The 20,781-nt window shown below is 40.5% G+C and overlaps 1 protein-coding gene across 1 annotated transcript in view; it reads right to left on the bottom strand.

Moving 5' to 3' along the window:
• LOC133564716 (solute carrier family 13 member 2-like) overlaps positions 1–20,781 on the bottom strand; it is a 46,612-nt gene that overhangs the window by 8,228 nt on the left and 17,603 nt on the right. The window contains exons 7-11 of the mRNA XM_061919191.1: positions 19,929–20,051; positions 19,637–19,846; positions 14,854–14,948; positions 3,854–3,966; positions 3,621–3,782 (exon numbers count right to left, since the gene is read on the bottom strand). Coding sequence (XP_061775175.1) covers positions 3,621–3,782; positions 3,854–3,966; positions 14,854–14,948; positions 19,637–19,846; positions 19,929–20,051 — 703 coding nt within the window. The remainder of the gene's footprint in view (positions 1–3,620; positions 3,783–3,853; positions 3,967–14,853; positions 14,949–19,636; positions 19,847–19,928; positions 20,052–20,781) is intronic.

Here is a 20,781-nt window from a genome sequence, read left to right as displayed (position 1 = left end):
GTTGTGGTGAAGAAGGAGCTGAGCCGGAAGGCAAAGCTCTCAATTTACCGGTCGATCTACGTTCCCATCCTCACCTATGGTCATGAGCTTTGGGTCATGACCGAAAGGATAAGATCACGGGTACAAGCGGCCGAAATTAGTTTCCTCCGCCGTGTGGCGGGGCTCTCCCTTAGAGATAGGGTGAGAAGCTCTGCCATCCGGGAGGAACTCAAAGTAAAGCCGCTGCTCCTTCACATCGAGAGGAGCCAGATGAGGTGGTTCGGGCATCTGGTCAGGATGCCACCCGAACGCCTCCCGAGGGAGGTGTTTAGGGCACGTCCAACCGGTAGAAGGCCACGGGGAAGACCCAGGACACGTTGGGAAGACTATGTCTCCCGGCTGGCCTGGGAACGCCTCGGGATCCCCCGGGAAGAGCTAGACGAAGTGGCTGGGGAGAGGGAAGTCTGGGCTTCCCTGCTTAGGCTGCTGCCCCCGCGACCCGACCTCGGATAAGCGGAAGAAGATGGATGGATGGATGGATAATTTTATTCTCCCGATATTCTAAATGTATTTTAAATTGTTCCTGTCTGATATCATGACTTTGTTCTTGTAACAGAGCAAATTAGCTGTCTGATTTTCCTAATATAAAATTTTTTTTTATAACATTACAACTTTTATCCTTGTGAAGATGCAAATTTCTTCTCAGATTATTATGATTGTGTTCTTATAAAATGTTCCTTGTCAAGATGCACTTTTAAGTCTTGTAAGTGAATTATATTTATATAGTGAATTATGTTTATATAGCGCTTTTCTCTAGTGACTCAAAGCGCTTTACATAGTGACTAGGATGGCAGAAGCGGGAATCGAACCTGCAACCCTCAGGTTGCTGGCACGGCCACTCTACCAACCGAGCTAAACCGCCCACATGTACGCTGCAACTTTAACAGTATGACTTTGTATCCATGTGAAGTGAAGTGAATTATATTTATATAGCGCTTTTCTCTAGTGATTCAAATCACTTTACATAGTGAAACCCAATATCTAAGTTACATTTAAACTAGTGTGGGTGGCACTGGGAGCAGGTGGGTAAAGTGTCTTGCCCAAGGACACAACGGCAGTGACTAGGATGGCGGAAGCGGGAATCGAACCTGCAACCCTCAAGTTGCTGACACGGCCGCTCTACCAACCGAGCTAAACCGCCCACATGTACACTGCAACTTTGTTCCTGTGACATTACAACTTTGTTTTCGTAACAAACTATGACTTCATCGGTGACATTACGACTTTGTTTTTGTAACATTACGACTTGATCCGTGCAATACTGCACTTTATCCTTGTAACATTATGAGAATTTTCCGAAACATTCTGACTTTGTTCTCGTGACGTTTTTGTACAACTGCCACTTTTTTTATCGTAAAATTACAACGTTATCGGCGTTACACTGCAAATGTATTTTTGTAACATTGTGACATTATTCACAAAACGTTACCACTTTATTCTCTTAACACTAATTTCATTCTCCTAATGCTACAACGTCACTCTCAGAACGTCACAAACGTGTTTATGTACCATTACAAGTTTATTTTAGTAACGTTGCAGATTTATTCTTGTAACATTACGACTTAATCCGTGTGATACGGCACTTTATTCTTGCCTTTTTTTCGAAAAATTCTGACTTTGTTCTCGTAACGTTCTTGTACAACTGACACTTTTTTATTAGAAAATTACAACTTTATTTGCAAATGTATTCTCGTAACATTGTGACATTATCTATGTGACGTTGCAAATTCGTCCTCATAACACTGAGTTTTTATTCTCGTAGCACTGTGACTTTATTCTCGTCACAAATCACCGCATTGTTTTTTAACTTTGCCACTTTTTTCTGGTATTTTCTAGCGCTCATACGATTTGATAACACCGAGCCATGGTTAAACAGTTAATGCGCAACAATGGAGGTGTGAAAAAACAAAAATCCATCCATCCATCCATCTTCTTCCGCTTATCCGACGTCGGGTCGCGGGGGTAACAGCCTAAGCAGGGAAGCCCAGACTTCTCTCTCCCCAGCCACTTCGCCCAGCTCTTCCTGAGGGATCCCGAGGCGTTCCCAGGCCAGCCGGGAGACATAGTCTTCCCAACGTGTCCTGGGTCTTCCCCGTGGCCTCTTACCGGTCAGACTTGCCCTAAACCCCTCACTAGGGATGCGTTCGGGTGGCATTACTTACAGCTCCTCCCGGATTGCAGAGCTTCTCACCCTATCTCTAAGGGAGATAGGTTGAGAAGCTAATTTTGGCCGCTTGTACCCGTGATCTTGTCCTTTCGGTCATAACCCAAAGCTCATGATCGTAGGTGAGGATGGGAACATAGCTCGACCGGTAAACTGAGAGCTTTGACGTACGGCTCAGCTCCTTCGTCACCACAACGGATCGATACAGCGTCCGCATGACTGAAGACACCGCACCGATCCGCCTGTCGATTGCACGATCCACTCTTCCCTCACTCGTGAACAAGACTCCGAGGTACTTGAACTCCTCCACTTGAAACAGGGTCTCCTCCCAAACCCGGAGATGACACTCCACTCTATTCCAAGCGAGAACCATGGACTCGGACTTGGAAGTGCTGATTCTCATCGCAGTCGCTTCACTGCAAAGAGATTGCCTGCGAACCAATCCAGTGAGAGCTGAGGATCCTGGCCAGTTGAAACCATCAGGACCACATTATCTGCAAAAAGCAGAGACCTAATATTGCAGCCACCAAACCGGATCCCTTCAAAGCCCTGACTGCGCCTAGAAATTCTGTCCATAAAAGTTATGAACAGAGTCGGTGACAAAGAGCAACCTTGGTGGACTACAACCCTCACTGGAAATGTATCCGACTTACTGGCAGCGATGCGGACCAAGCTCTGACACTGATCATACAGGGAGCGGACCGCCACAATCAGACAGTCCGATAGCCCATACTCTCTATCACTCCCCACAGGACTTCCCGGGCACCATCCACTCTTCCCTCACTCGTGAACAAGACTCCGAGGTACTTGAACTCCTCCACTTGAAGCAGGATCTCCTCCGAAACCCGGAGATGACACTCCACCCTATTCCAGGCAAGAACCATGTACTCGGACTTGGAAGTGCTGATTCTCATCGCTGTCGCTTCACTGCAATGAGATCGCCTGCGAACCAATCCGGTGAGAGCTGAGGATCCTGGCCAGTTGAAGCCATCAGGACCACATCATCTGCAAAAAGCAGAAACCTAATCCTGCAGCCACCAAAACGGATCCCTTCAAAGCCCTGACTGCGCCTAGAAATTCTGTCCATAAAAGTTATGAACAGAATCGGTGACAAAGAGCAGCCTTGGTGGAGTACAACCCTCACTGGAAACGGGTCCGACTTACTGCCGCGATGCAGACCAAGCTCTGACACTGATCTTACAGGGAGCGGACCGCCACAATCAGACAGTCCGGTACCCCATACTCTCTGAGCACTCCCCACAGGACTTCCCGGGGTACACGGTCGAATGCCTTCTCCAAGTCCACAAAGCACATGTAGACTGGTTGGGCAAACTCCCATGCACCCTCCAGGACAAAACAAAAAAACTGTGGTTGTGAGTAAAGTACGATCCTATTTGTACGACGTGTCCTCCCTCACCATGGCGCCGAGTATTGGTAGGAACAGAGTGGTGGTGGCGGTGTTGCTGGAACATTCCGTGAACATGGCCACCATCAGACACAGCACTATGGAGATGGCAAAAGGAGGAATGCTCTGCAGCGGTATGAGACTTTCCCCCAACCATTTGGAAAGTCCAGACACCTGAACAAAAGAAAGAGAGGCTTGTCCGAACATCTGAGAAGAAGAATCCGATCTTCTTTGACCCGCATTACCTCACTGCCATGGGCCAGGGCGAAGCCTCCTCCCAGGAGCAAGAGGATGTCCCACGGCATCTTCTGATGGACCACGTCCCAAGTTAGCAGTGGAGATGGAGCTTCGTCAGCTTCTATTTCAATGCAGACATCACAGGAAACCAGTTGGAAACATCATTCTACAAATATGGTGATAATAAGAGTTCAGTGGTACTTCAGTTTTCCCAAGGATTTGTTACAACTTTATTTTCTTATCATTATCCCTGTGTTATTATGACATTTTCCTTCTGACGATGCAATTTTATTCTGGTGACGGTGTGGATTTGTGCCTGCTATATTACAAATTGATCCGTGTAACAACTTTGTTTTCGTTACATTACGACTTCATCGGTGTAACGCCGCAATTCAATTCTCGTAATTTTCCGACTTTGTTTGTGTGACGTTACAACTTTGTCCATGTAAAGTTGCAACTATTTTTCTTGCCATATTATCACTATGTTCCTGTAACTTTTTTTACCTGCGTAACATTGCAACTTTATTCTTGTAACATTATGACTTTGTTCTTGCAATATTACGACTTTATCCTGGTAACACTGCAATTTACTTCCTCTGACACAGCAAATTTGTTTTTGTAGTTTTACGATTTCTGCAGGTAACACTGAAACGTTAATTTTGTAACATTACGACTTTGTTTTCATAACAATAAGAATTTATCCGTGTCACACTGCAGCTTTATTTTTGTAACAGTACGACTTTGTTTTGGTAACATTACGACTTTATCCTTGTATAACCTCAACTTTATTCTTGTAACATTATGAATTTGTTCCTGCAATATTACAACTTTATGCTTGTAACACTTGCAACTTAATTTCTGTCACATTACGGCTTGTTTTTTTTTTAACATTATGACTTCTACAGCTAATACTGAAACTTTATTTTCGTAACACAGAAACTTACTTCCTGTGACATTATGCATTCGTTTTTGTAGTTTTACGATTTCTCCAGGTAACACTGAAATGTTAATTCTGTAACATTACGACTTTTTTTTCATAACAATAATAATTAATCCGTGTAACACTGCAACTTTATTTTTGTAACATTACAACTTTGTTTTGATAACATTCCGACTTAATCCCTGTAACACCTCAACTTTATTCTTGTAACATTATGACATTGTTCCTGCAATATCACGGCTTTATCCGTGTAACACTGCAACTTTATTTTTGTAACATTATGACTTTTTTTTGGCAACATTACGACTTAATCCTTGTAACACCTCAACTTTATTCTTGTAACATTATGACTTTGTTGAAATATCAGAACTTTTTCCTTGCAACACTGCAACTTACTTCCTGTGACATTATGAATTTGTTTTTCTAGCTTTACGATTTCTGCAGGTAACACTGAAAGGTAAATTTGTTACATTACGACTTTGTTTTCATAACAATACGAATTAATCCATATAACACTGCAACTTCATTTTTGTAACATTAAGACTTTGTTTTGGTAACACCTAAACGTTATTCTTGTAACATTATGACTTTGTTCCTGCAATATTAGAACTTTATCCTTGTAACACTTGCCACTTAATTCCATTGTTTTTCTACAGCAAACACTGAAACTTTATTTTCGTAACACTGCAACTTACTTCCTTTGACATTAGAAATTTGTTTTTGTATTTTTTCGAATTCTGCAAGTAACACTGAAACGTAAATTTTGTAACATTACGACTTTGTTTTCATAACAATACAAATTAATCCGTTTAACACTGCAACCTAATTTTTGTAACATTACAACTTTGTTTTGGCAACATTAAGACTTCATCCTTGTAAAACCTCAACTTTATTCTTGTAACATGACTTTGTTCCTGCAATATTGGAACTTTATCCTTGTAACACTTGCAACTTAATTCCTGTCACATTACGGCTTCTACAACTAACACAGAAACTTTATTTTCATAAAATTACAACTTTGTTTTGGTTACATTACAAGTTCTACAGGTAACACTGAAACATTATTTTGTAGCATTACAACTTTATATTTGTAACATTTTTACTTTATGTGTGTAACACAGCAACTTTAAACTTGTAACATTACGACTTCATCTGTGTAACACTGAAATGTTATTCTTGTAACATAATGACTTTATTCTGGCAATATTACGACTTTGTCCATGTTACACTGCAACTTCATTATTGTAACATTACGAGTTCTAACACTGAGACATTATTTTGTAACATGAGGACATTGTATTCGTAACATTACGACTGAATACGTGTAATGCTGCAACTTTCTTGTTGTAGTATTACAGCAGTTTTTCTGACATTACGACTTCAACAGGTAACACCGAAACATTATTTTGTAACATTACGACTTTGCATTTGTAACATTACGACTTAATCCTTGCAACACTGCAACTTTCTGGTTGTAACACTGCAACTTTCTTGTTGTAACATTACGACTTCATCTGTGTAACACTGAAATGTTATTCTTGTAACATAATGACTTTGTTCCGGCAATATTACGACTTTGTCCATGTTACACTGCAACTTCATTCTTGTAACATTACGAGTTCTAACACTGAGACATTATTTTGTAACATGACGACATTGTATTCGTAACATTACGACTTAATACGTGTAATGCTGCAACTTTCTTGTTGTAGTATTACAACTTAGTTTTTCTGACATTACGACTTCAACAGGTAACACCGAAACATTATTTTGTAACATTACGACTTTGCATTTGCAACATTACGACTTAATCCTTGCAACACTGCAACTTTCTTGTTGTAACACTGCAACTTTCTTGTTGTAACATTACGACTTCATCTGTAAAACACTGAAATGTTATTCTTGTAACATAATGACTTTGTTCCGGCAATATTACGACTTTGTCCATGTCATACTGCAACTTCATTCTTGTAACATTACGAGTTCTAACACTGAGACATTATTTTGTAACATGACGACATTGTATTCGTAACATTACGACTTAATACGTGTAATGCTGCAACTTTCTTGTTGTAGTATTACAGCAGTTTTTCTGACATTACGACTTCAACAGGTAACACCGAAACATTATTTTGTAACATTACGACTTTGCATTTGCAACATTACGACTCAATCCTTGCAACACTGCAACTTTCTTGTTGTAACACTGCAACTTTCTTGTTGTAACATTACGACTTCATCTGTGTAACACTGAAATGTTATTCTTGTAACATAATGACTTTGTTCCGGCAATATTACGACTTTGTCCATGTTACACTGCAACTTCATTCTTGTAACATTACGAGTTCTAACACTGAGACATTATTTTGTAACATGACGACATTGTATTCGTAACATTACGACTTAATACGTGTAATGCTGCAATTTTCTTGTTGTAGCATTACGACTTCTGTAGGTAACAATGAAGCAATATTTTGAAACATTTAGACTTTGTTTTTGTAACATCACGACTTCATCCGTGTAACACTGCAACTTCATTCTTGTAACATTACGAGTTCTAACACTGAGACATTATTTTGTAACATGACGACATTGTATTCATAACATTACGACTTAATACGTGTAATGCTGCAATTTTCTTGTTGTAGCATTACAACTTTGTTTTTCTGACATTACGACTTCAACAGGTACTGTAACACCGAAACATTATTTTGTAACATTACGACTTTGCACTTGTAACATTACGACTTAATCCTTGCAACACTGCAACTTTCTTGTTGTAACATTACGACTTCTGTAGGTAACAATGAAGCAATATTTTGAAACATTTAGACTTTGTTTTTGTAACATCACGACTTCATCCGTGTAACACTGCAACTTCATTCTTGTAACATTACGAGTTCTAACACTGAGACATTATTTTGTAACATGACGACATTGTATTCATAACATTACGACTTAATACGTGTAATGCTGCAATTTTCTTGTTGTAGCATTACAACTTTGTTTTTCTGACATTACGACTTCAACAGGTACTGTAACACCGAAACATTATTTTGTAACATTACGACTTTGCATTTGTAACATTACGACTTAATCCTTACAACACTGCAACTTTCTTGTTGTAACATTACGACTTCTGTAGGTAACAATGAAGCAATATTTTGAAACATTTAGACTTTGTTTTTGTAACATCACGACTTCATCCGTATAACACTGCATCTTCATTCTTGTAACATGACGACTTCATCTGTGTAACACTGAAACTTTATTCTTGTGACATCACTACTTTGTCGTTGTGAAATTACGACGCCATTCTTGTAACACTGCAACTTTATTCTCGTAGCTTGTTTATTCAATCAATCAATCAATCAATCAATCAATCAATGTTTACTTATATAGCCCTAAATCACTAGTGTCTCAAAGGGCTGCACAAACCACTACGATATCCTCGGTATTCTCGTTACGTTTTGTCCAATCCTACTAAAACTGTATGAAAACCTAGATAGGTACCACTGTCTATCTAAAGTGTAAAAAAGTGTTCATATATAAGCCACACAGTTCATAAAACAACTGAAAGAGATAACGCGAAATGTCATAAACTAGTAAAAGGGGGGAAAAGGACGGCTGTTGGAACGTTCATGTCGGCTTGTATTTTTCCACGTTGCAAAGTGGGAAACAGACAGTGTCACCTCAAAGCCTGCGTCCACCCTCTCAAACTGCCTGCCTATTAATCATCCGTCACCTTTCTGTGCAGCTCGCACGCTCCGGATTGATCAATCTGAGCGCGAGCAATATCCGCGTGAAGGTACGGCGTGTGCCGTTGTCTCAACTTGACCTTGAAGATATCAGGCTACGAGTCGGTAAGGAGATCCGACAAGGGCAATTTGAAAGCACAGAATCAGCTGAATGTCTTTTAACAGGCAGTAAAAGTTACTGACGGTATCTTTATGTCTTCCCGTTCAAAGGAGGGCAGGTCGTAAAACTCAACAGGTCCTCACGTGACGAAACCTGCAGGAAATGTCTCTCACCAGACACAGATCTAATCCAGTTCACCGTAGCGACACGGCCTGAAATCCATTTGGCGATACACTTCATTTTGCAGCCTCCTGCCTTAACGATATAGAGTACAATTAACTATACCAAGTGCTGTAAATTCTGAACTATCAACCGCGCAGAGAAACTGTCCCCAAGTACATGTCGAACTGTTTCACCAGAGTAAGTGATGCTCACAGGTACGGCACGAGAGGGAGTTCCTCAGACCTTCTCCCCCCCAAATTCAAGACCCTCATTGGAAAAAATGCATAATACTATTTTGCCACCACACAGTGGAATGCACTACCTACAGACTAGAGATGCGCGGATAGGCAATTATATCATCCGCATCCGCATCACCAATGTCGTCATCCACCCGCCGTCCACCACTCACGGAGCTATTTAAACCTGTTTCACAACGTGATAATGACAGTTAAAGCCGCTAACGTTCTCGCGACTATCCAATAGCGTTCATTCTCATTACAAGAATATGGCCGTGCTGTGAAGCCATTGCCTCGAACACCTTCGACAACACGTACGAACCGATTGTTGGACCGGCAACATGTGTACAGTTTCCGCAAATACACGTTCAAGATTGAAAGGCATACTGGGCGATACAGAGTACACTGATGGTTGTGATATAAAAAAACTTTAACACTTACTAATATGCGCCACGCTGTGAAGCCACACCCAACAAGATTGACAAACACATTTCGGGAGAACATCCTCACAGTAACACAACATAAACGCAACACAACAAATACCCAAAATCCTTTGTATTCATGACACTTCCTGAATATATTTTACACCCCCGCGACCTCAACCCCACCCACCTTACCGACGCACGGGGGGGGGGGGGACCCGCGGATGAGACCGCAAACCCCAAATCTCTACTACAGACCTTAAAATTACGGCATAATATTAGAGATGTCCGATAATATCGGACTGCCGATATTATCGGCCGTAAAATGCTTTAAAATGTAATATTGGAAATTATCTGTATTTTATTTTTTTTTTGTCCTGTCCAGCTTCTCAGGCAAGTCATATAGGTCAGTGGTCCCCAACCTTTTTGCAGCTGCGGGCCGTTCAACGCTTGAAAATTTGTCAAATTAATTGTTTTCATAGAGAAATACAATCGTGTGCTTACGGACTGTATCGCTGCAGACTGTATTGATCTATATTGATATATGATGTATATATATTGTGTTTTTTTATGTTGATTTAATAAATAAAAAAAATTAAAAAAATGTGTTTAATTTTTTTATTTTATTGTTTCTTGTGCAGCCCGGTGGTTGAGGACCACTGATATAGGTGTGTAGATGCCCATATCGGCTGTTTAGTTTTAATTTACAAAATAAGTGAAGTGAATTATATTTATATAGCGCTTTTTCTCTAGTGACTCAAAGCGCTTTACATAAGAGAAGCATACCGTATTTCATTGAATTGCCGCCGGGGCGCTAATTAATTTAAAACCTCTTCTCACTCCTGCGCTTACCAAAGGCATGCGGTAAAAGTAAGAATGCGCTAATTATTTTAAAACCTCTTCTCACTCCGGCACTTACCAAAGGCATGCAGTAAAAATTTGAGTGTGATGTAAAGATACCATTGTGAAAAGCACATTTAATGCGATTTCAAATTACCGGTATTGAAATCAGCCTCCTCCATTTTGAAAATGATGACAGGGGAAGTGTCACTCGTGACGTCACGAGTTTGACCCGGCGGTAATACTAAGCATGCGCTAATTATTTTGCGGCGGTAATTCAAGGCAGGCGCATACTATATGCCCGGCGGCAACTCAAAAAAATACGGTACTTCTCTTGTTGTCTTATTTGTATTTGACTTTATTAAATGTATTTATAATCATTCATTTGGTGCAGCCGGGCTTTATGACCGAGGGGATAGAAAAGAGAAAAAAAAGGAAGACAGAGGGTGAAATTGTGGGGACAGAGAGACAAAAACAACAGCAAAAACAACAACAACAACAAAGTAAAATGTATGACTTTTTAAAACGCCGCTTTATCTAGTGGTACACGGACGTAGGGAGAAGTACAGAGCAGTTGCGTCTCCCAGTCAGCAGCCTCTCCCCTCTCCCACACACAACACAGGAGTTGCAGCACGACTGCAGCATGAGAAGTTTACTGGTGATGCTTGATGACCTCATCAAACCGCCGCGAGCGGAGCATAACATCAACAAGAGTGTGTTGTTGCCGGTGCTGTAGCCGTGGCTAACAAGTGAGCTCGCTCGGTGACTGACTAACGACATGGTTTGGGATTATTTTAAAGTGTCTCTGACGGATAAAAAACTGGCAATTTGCAATGGCTGCAAAAAGTTGGATATGCAAGGAGGAACCGAGACGTCTTCCTTCAATACCAGCAATTTCATCTCCCACCTCTTCAAGATTCATAAGGAGATAGACGATGAATACAAGCGGAAGATGGATGAAAAGCAAACACCGGATAAAAGTAGTACCGCACAGTTTTCACTTAAAGACTCCGCTGAGAAAAAACAAAAATACAACAAAAACCCACGTTGTGGTCAGGGACAACGCATGCAGTACGGCAAAAGCTACGGTGGAGTTTGGTGTGGCGAGTCTGCCCTGCATGGCGTACACTTTGCATCTTGCAGTGAACAAAGTTGCCCTTTCTCAATGTAGCATTTCAGAAGCTCTGACTGACTGCTAGACCACTTCAAGCACTCACCACTAGCTTGCAGAACATTGTTGTTACTAATATAAATATATTAGAGCAGGGCAGATTGAGCCCAGTTTATGATTTCCGGTTATACAGTCTTGCACTAAAGTAGGACTATGTCATTGTTTACTTTATGACTCTAAAATACTCTGGACTGAAGCTGTGTGCCTTCATTGTTTTTGTACCTGTTTAGAGGCATGTTTAAAAAAAAAAAATATTACACTTTGTGAAAGTCAAAGTATAGTACTTCCCATAGTTGTAGTGGGTATCAGGATTATCTCAGGGAGAGCATGTCCCAAATTCCAAGCTGCTGTTTTGAGGCATGTTAAAAAAAATAATCCACTTAATGTAACTTCAAAAATTAAATATGGCAGTGCCATGTTGGCATTTTTTTCCATAACTTGAGTTGATTTATTTTGGAAAACCTTGTTACATTGTTTAATGCATCCAGCGCGCATCACAACAAAATTAGGCATAATAATAAAAAAAATAATGCACTTAATGTAACTTCAAAAATAAATATGGCAGTGCCATGTTGGCATTTTTTTCCATAACTTGAGTTGATTTATTTTGGAAAACCTTGTTACATTTTTTAATGCATCCAGCGGGCATCACAACAAAATTAGGCATAATAATAAAAAAAATAATGCACTTAATGTAACTTCAAAAATAAATATGGCAGTGCCATTTTGGCATTTTTTTCCATAACTTGAGTTGATTTATTTTGGAAAACCTTGTTACATTTTTTAATGCATCCAGCGGGCATCACAACAAAATTAGGCATAATAATAAAAAAAAATAATGCACTTAATGTAACTTCAAAAATAAATATGGCAGTGCCATTTTGGCATTTTTTCCATAACTTGAGTTGATTTATTTGGGAAAACCTTGTTACATTTTTTAATGCATCCAGCACGCATCACAACAAAATTAGGCATAATAATAAAACAAATAATGCACTTAATGTAACTTCAAAAATAAATATGGCAGTGCCATGTTGGCATTTTTTCCATAACTTGAGTTGATTTATTTGGGAAAACCTTGTTACATTTTTTAATGCATCCAGCGGGCATCACAACAAAATTAGGCATAATAATAAAAAAAATAATGCACTTAATGTAACTTCAAAAATTAAATATGGCAGTGCCATGTTGGCATTTTTTTCCATAACTTGAGTTGATTTATTTGGGAAAACCTTGTTACATTTTTTAATGCATCCAGCGGGCATCACAACAAAATTAGGCATAATAATAAAAAAAAATAATGCACTTAATGTAACTTCAAAAATAAATATGGCAGTGCCATTTTGGCATTTTTTCCATAACTTGAGTTGATTTATTTGGGAAAACCTTGTTACATTTTTTAATGCATCCAGCACGCATCACAACAAAATTAGGCATAATAATAAAACAAATAATGCACTTAATGTAACTTCAAAAATAAATATGGCAGTGCCATGTTGGCATTTTTTCCATAACTTGAGTTGATTTATTTGGGAAAACCTTGTTACATTTTTTAATGCATCCAGCGGGCATCACAACAAAATTAGGCATAATAATAAAAAAAATAATGCACTTAATGTAACTTCAAAAATTAAATATGGCAGTGCCATGTTGGCATTTTTTTCCATAACTTGAGTTGATTTATTTGGGAAAACCTTGTTACATTTTTTAATGCATCCAGCGGGCATCACAACAAAATTAGGCATAATAATGTGTTAATTCAACGACTGTGTATATCGGTATCAGTTTATATCGGAATCGGCAATTAAGAGTTGGACAATGTCGGAATATCGGACATCTCTAGTTTTGACCTACGAAATAGAAAGCTTTTTACCTGCTTGATGCTTGTGTACACTTTTGGTGAGTCATCAAACACACTGAATAATAACATAGACGTCTCAAAAAGCCTAATTATCGACCCTTAAGAGTGTTAAAGCACCTTCTATATTTGGCATGCTTTAGCTTAGAATTAGACAAATTTTAATGATCCACAAGGGAAATTGATCCACACAGTGGCTCAGTTACAAAGGATTGAAAGGATAATGCACACAAGCACACCAAAAGAGGGCGAAAACAAAGGTATAAAGTAGACTAAAAATGTACAATAGTAGCAATATTACATATAAATGGGTTGTACTTGTATAGCGCTTTTCTATCTTTAAGGTACTCAAAGCGCTTTGACACTACTTCCACATTCACCCATTCACACACACATTCACACACTGATGGAGGGAGCTGCCATGCAAGGCGCCAGCCAGCACCCATCAGGAGCAAGGGTGAAGTGTCTTGCTCAGGACACAACGGACGTGACGAGGTTGGTACTAGGTGGGATTTGAACCAGGCACCCTCGGGTTGCGCACGGCCACTCTCCCACTGCGCCACGCCGTCCCATATATAACATATATGTAATATTTACATATTATATACAGTATATAGTATACACTGATATACCCCATCCATCTTCTTCTGCTTATCCAAGGTCGGGTCGCGGGGGCAGCAGCCTAAGCAGGGAAGCCCAGACTTCCCTCTCCCCAGGCAGTTCGTCTAGCTCTTCCCGGGGGATCCCGGGGGATTCCCAGGCCAGCCGGGAGACATAGTCTTCCCAACTTGTCCTGGGTCTTCCCCGTGGCCTCCTACCGGTTGTACTTGCCCTAAACACCTCCCTAGGGAGGCGTTCGGGTGCCATCCTGACCAGATGCCCGAACCACCTCATCTGGCTCTTCTCGATGTGAAGGAATAGCGGATTTACTTTGAGCTCCTCCCGGATGGCAGAGCTTCTCACCCTATCTCTAAGGGAGAGACCCGCCACCCGGCGGAGGAAACTCATTTCAACCGCTTGTACCCGTGATCTTGTCCCTTTCGGTCATGACCCAAAGCTCATGACCATAGGTGAGGATGGGAACGTAGATCGACCGGTAAATTGAGAGCTTTGCCTTCCGGCTCAGCTCCTTCTTCACCACAACGGATCGGTACAACGTCCGCATTACTGAAGACGCCGCACCGATCCGCCTGTCGATCTCACGATCCACTCTTCCCTCACTCGTGAACGAGACTCCTAGGTACTTGAACTCCTCCACTTGGGGCAGGGTCTCCTCCCCAACCCGGAGATGGCACTCCACCCACTATATTATATTATTATATGAGATGGCGACTAATCCAGGGTGCACACCGCCTTCCGCCCAATTGTAGCTGACCCCGAAAGAAATAAGCAGTACAAAATGGATGGAAGGATGGCTAATATATAGAATATATAACAAATCCCACTTACCATGTACAATATTACAGTATATGTAACGGCTGCAGCAAAATATATATGCCTTATATAACATGGTTGGCTTACCGTCATCTGACATGCGACCCCGTCTTGGAAATTTGGAGGGAATGCAGAAGAACAGTGCCGACATGAATATGGCCACGGTGCCATCTGTCACGTACCTGATGGGTAAAAATAAAATATTAACAACAGGAAGTCTTGTAGACTTAACAGAACATTAGAACAGACCTAAAACACACTTAATGCAAAAATATATTTATTAAAGTTTCACATTATATTTTCTCTTTCCAGTCTTGTGTGAACAATTGAATCACAAAAGTCCTTAATCACGTTGCCACAATAACAGTGTCAGCAAAAGAAGTTCTGACAAGAAAAGCAGCAGACGGAGGGAGAGAAGGAGCGGTAGTTCCCTTTCCTCCGCTGTGAAATAAGTCTGCTCTGGCATATTTTCCATAAAAGTTCATTCTGAATACATTTAAAAGTTGCTGTGTTACAAATCCTCACGGTCAATTCTCCCATATTAATAAATCATATAAATATATTCTTTATTAAAGTTTCACATTATATTTTCTGTTTCCAGTCTTGTGTGTACAATTAGTGAAGTGAAGTATATTTATATAGCGCTTTTCTCAAGTGACTCAAAGCGCTTTACGTAGTGACACCCAATATCTAAGTTACATTTAAACCAGTGTTGGTGGCACTGGGAGCAGGTTGGGCAAAGTGTCTTGCCCAAGGACACAACGGCAGTAACTAGGATGGCACAAGCGGGAATCGAACCTGCAACCCTCAAGTTGCTGGCACGGCCACTCTACCAACCGAGCAATCACTTTAAATATTCCTCTCGGTTTTACAAAACCCAAAACCAGTGAAGTTGGCACGTTGCGTAAATGGTAAATAAAAACAGAATACAATTATTTGCAAAGACATGATATTTAATGTTCGAACTGATAAATTTGGTTATTTTTTGCAAATATTAGCTCAGTTGGAATTTGACGCCTGGGCCCGAACTCATCTAAGATGGACTGATGCAAAGCGGAAAAGTGTTCTGTGGTCTGACGAGTCCACATTTGAAATTGTTTTTGGATACTGTGTACGTCCAAAGAGGAAAAGAACCACCCGGACTGTTCTAGGCGCAAAGTTCAAAAGCCAGCATCTGTGATGGTATGGGGGTGTATTTGTGCTAACTTACACATCTGTGAAGGCACATAAAGGTTTTGGAGCAACATGTGTTGCATCAAAGTACCGTCTTTTTCATTGACGCCCCTGATTATTTCAGCCAGACAATGCCAACCCACGTGTTACAACAGCGTGGCTTCATAGTCCCAGTGCGACGTTAATATGTTTTTTTCCTTCTTTATTATGCATTTTCGTCCGGAGCGATTTATAATCCGAAAAATACGATATTATTAAAGACATGCACCTGGGGATAGGTTGATTGGCAACACTAAATTGGCCCTAGTGTGTGAATGTGAGTGTGAATGTTGTCTGTCTATCTGTGTTGGCCCTGCGATGAGGTGGCGACTTGTCCAGGGTGTACCCCGCCTTCCGCCCGATTGTAGCTGAGATAGGCGCGAGCGCCCCCCGCCACCCCGAAAGGGAATCAGCGGTAGAAAATGGATGGATGGATGTGTTACAAAGCCTCACGGTCAATTCTCCCATATTAATAAATAATATAAATATATTATTTATTAAAGTTTCACATTATATTTTCTGTTTCCAGTCTTGTGTGTACAATTAGATCACTTTAAATATTCCTCTCGGTTTTACAAAACCCAAAACCAGTGAAGCTGGCACGTTGTGTAAATGGTAAATAAAAACAAAATACAATTATTTGCAAAGACAAGATATTTAATATTCGAACTGATAAATTTGGTTATTTTTTGCAAATATTAGCTCAGTTGGAATGTGATGCCTGGGCCCGAGCTCATCTAAAATGGACTGATGCAAAGTCCACATTTGAAATTTTTTGGGGATACTGTGAACGTCGTGTACTCCGGACCAAAGAGGAAAAGAACCACCCGGACTGTTCTAGGCGCAAAGTTCAAAATCCAGCATCTGTGATGGTATGGGGGTGTATTTGTGCTAACTTACACATCTGTGAAGGCACATAAAGGTTTTGGAGCAACATGTGTTGCATCAAAGTACCGTCTTTTTCATTGACGCCCCTGATTATTTCAGCGAGACAATGCCAACCCACGTGTTACAACAGCGTGGCTTCATAGTCCCAGTGCGACGTTTATATGTTTTTTTCCTTCTTTATTATGCATTTTCGGCCGGAGCGATTTATAATCCGAAAAATACGATATTATTAAAGACATGCACCTGGGGATAGGTTGATTGGCAACACTAAATTGGCCCTAGTGTGTGAATGTGAGTGTGAATGTTGTCTGTCTGTCTGTGTTGGCCCTGCGATGAGGTGGCGACTTGTCCAGGGTGTACCCCGCCTTCCGCCCGATTGTAGCTGAGATAGGCGCCAGCGCCCCCCGCCACCCCGAAAGGGAATCAGCGGTAGAAAATGGATGGATGGATGTGTTACAAAGCCTCACGGTCAATTCTCCCATATTAATAAATAATATAAATATATTATTATATTATTAATAAATAATATAAATATATTATTTATTAAAGTTTCACATTATATTTTCTGTTTCCAGCCTTGTGTGTACAATTAGATCACTTTAAATATTCCTCTCGGTTTTACAAAACCCAAAACCAGTGAAGTGGGCACGTTGCGTAAATGGTAAATAAAAACAGAATACAATTATTTGCAAAGACAAGATATTTAATGTTCGAACTGATAAATTTGGTTATTTTTTGCAAATATTAGCTCAGTTGGAATTTGACGCCTGGGCCCGAACTCATCTAAGATGGACTGATGCAAAGCGGAAAAGTGTTCTGTGGTCTGACGAGTCCACATTTGAAATTGTTTTTGGATACTGTGTACGTCGTGTACTCCGGACCAAAGAGGAAAAGAACCACCCGGACTGTTCTAGGCGCAAAGTTCAAAATCCAGCATCTGTGATGGTATGGGGGTGTATTTGTGCTAACTTACACATCTGTGAAGGCACATAAAGGTTTTGGAGCAACATGTGTTGCATCAAAGTACCGTCTTTTTCATTGACGCCCCTGATTATTTCAGCGAGACAATGCCAACCCACGTGTTACAACAGCGTGGCTTCATAGTCACAGTGCGACGTTTATATGTTTTTTTCCTTCTTTATTATGCATTTTCGACCGGAGCGATTTATAATCCGAAAAATACGATATTATTAAAGACAAGCACCTGGGGGATAGGTTGATTGGCAACACTAAATTGGCCCTAGTGTGTGAATGTGAGTGTGAATGTTGTCTGTCTATCTGTGTTGGCCCTGCGATGAGGTGGCGACTTGTCCAGGGTGTACCCCGCCTTCCGCCCGATTGTAGCTGAGATAGGCGCCAGCGCCCCCCGCGACCCCGAAAGGGAATCAGCGGTAGAAAATGGATGGATGGATGTGTTACAAAGCCTCACGGTCAATTCTCCCATATTAATAAATAATATAAATATATTATTTATTAAAGTTTCACATTATATTTTCTGTTTCCAGTCTTGTGTGTACAATTAGATCACTTTAAATATTCCTCTCGGTTTTACAAAACCCAAAACCAGTGAAGCTGGCACGTTGTGTAAATGGTAAATAAAAACAAAATACAATTATTTGCAAAGACAAGATATTTAATGTTCGAACTGATAAATTTGGTTATTTTTTGCAAATATTAGCTCAGTTGGAATGTGATGCCTGGGCCCGAGCTCATCTAAAATGGACTGATGCAAAGTCCACATTTGAAATTTTTTGGGGATACTGTGAACGTCGTGTACTCCGGACCAAAGAGGAAAAGAACCACCCGGACTGTTCTAGGCGCAAAGTTCAAAATCCAGCATATGTGATGGTATGGGGGTGTATTTGTGCTAACTTACACATCTGTGAAGGCACATAAAGGTTTTGGATGTTGCATCAAAGTAACATCTTTTTCATTGACGCCCCTGATTATTTCAGCCAGACAATGCCAACCCACGTGTTACAACAGCGTGGCTTCATAGTCCCAGTGCGACGTTTATATGTTTTTTTTCCTTCTTTATTATGCATTTTCGACCGGAGCGATTTATAATCCGAAAAATACGATATTATTAAAGACATGCACCTGGGGGATAGATTGATTGGCAACACTAAATTGGCCCTAGTGTGTGAATGTGAGTGTGAATGTTGTCCGTCTATCTGTGTTGGCCCTGCGATGAGGTGGCGACTTGTCCAGGGTGTACCCCGCCTTCCGCCCAATTGTAGCTGAGACAGGCGCCAGCGCCCCCCGCCACCCCAAAGGGGAATAAGCGGTAGAAAATGGATGGATGGACGATATTATTCTAATGACCCTTTTTTTGGAGTTTAATTATTGGGTCTATGTTTGTTTTATAAACATTTCCCCAAAATTCAACACAATATTATAAACATGGAAAAATAACAGAATAATATAACATATGCAGACATTTCTTATTCAGCAAGTGTATCACTTTATAACGAATAGCAATGGATTTGGATATTTTTCTCATTATATATTCAATATGCGGTTTCCAACATAATTTATGATCAATTATTATTGCCAAGAATTTAGTTTAGTTTGATACCGGTACCAAAATGTTGGTATCGGGACAACACTAATATACATAAATATACATATATATACATATATACATATATATACACACATGTTAATTTGCATGCAGTTAACTTTCAGCAACTTTTTTAAGCCCAATGTGGCCCCCAAGTCCAACAGTCTGGACACACCTGTACTAAAGTCTATTTCTGTCCGCACTCACTTTTTGTTTTGGTTGAAGAGAACCGTGGCCCAGCCTGGTATGAAGCCAGGCTCCCTGGTAAACCACAGAAGAACCAGCAGCGTGAAGATAACCAGCACGCTGGTCTCAGCGAAGCTCATCTTGCCCAACTTTTTGTACTCATCTTTGATTACCTGGTAGGCCTCCTTATCACCTGCGCTTTTTACGCCACATCCAAATGACTTTCTGAAACTGGCGGGGGAGAGTGAGAAATAAACGACAGCGTTGTGGTGGTAAAAAAAAAAAAAAAAAAAACGTTAAAAAGGCTACTTACTTAAAGCCCAGAAACACGAACTGCAGCCAAAGCCACGTTAATACCAGCATTAAAATCATGTTGGGGAATGCAAAGCCAAACCAGCTGGCGAAATTGATCACTCCGCCGTTGTCGGGAAATAGTCTGTGGACGAAGATAAGAAATAACGGTTGAGATAACAAAACATCAGCAGTTATTGTGTGAAAACGGAGAGAAGCATGAAAAAATACATTCTTATAATCAGGGCTGTGAATCTTTGGACACTATCTGATTCGATTCTTGTGGGGAACGATTCGATTCTTGATTCGAAACGATTTTCTATGAGGGTGAACGCATTGTGACGCGCGTTTTGTCCACCCCAGGATGCAAAGGACCAGTCAGACAGGACTAGCAGGTAAGGGCTTGATTTTAATACAAAAAAATGATAACACTGGTACAAAAACAGACAAAAATCAACAAAAGAAAAGCGTGCCGAACGCACGGGAAGCTAAAGCTAAAGCTTAGCATTGACTCGAGAGTCCAAAGGTAACGTGCCGAGTTCACGGGAAGCTAAGGGGTACTTAGCACAGAGACCAGAACTAGGAAAACGTCCACGTTAAAAGTTGCTTACCGCAAACAAAGGATCAAGAATGAACGGAGGGAGAAAGCAGGCTTAAATACGGACGTAATCAATGAAACACAGGTGCGCGTCAAAAGCAAATAACAGGTGGAACAAATACCAAACCATGGTGACAAGATAAAAAAGGAAGTGCAAAACTAGGAACCGGAAGAGTCCAAAACAAACAGAAAACACAAAAGGACTCAAAAACCGAATTCAAAATGTGATCCGGGAAGCTGATCACAACAAAAATCAATACTTTTTTTTGATAATATT

The sequence above is a fragment of the Nerophis ophidion genome, linkage group LG13, assembly GCF_033978795.1.
Source record: "Nerophis ophidion isolate RoL-2023_Sa linkage group LG13, RoL_Noph_v1.0, whole genome shotgun sequence".
In the NCBI taxonomy this organism is placed as follows: Eukaryota; Metazoa; Chordata; class Actinopteri; order Syngnathiformes; family Syngnathidae; genus Nerophis; species Nerophis ophidion.
The sequence above is the reverse complement of the archived record's forward strand: the minus strand, read 5'-3'. Positions and strand labels throughout refer to the sequence as shown.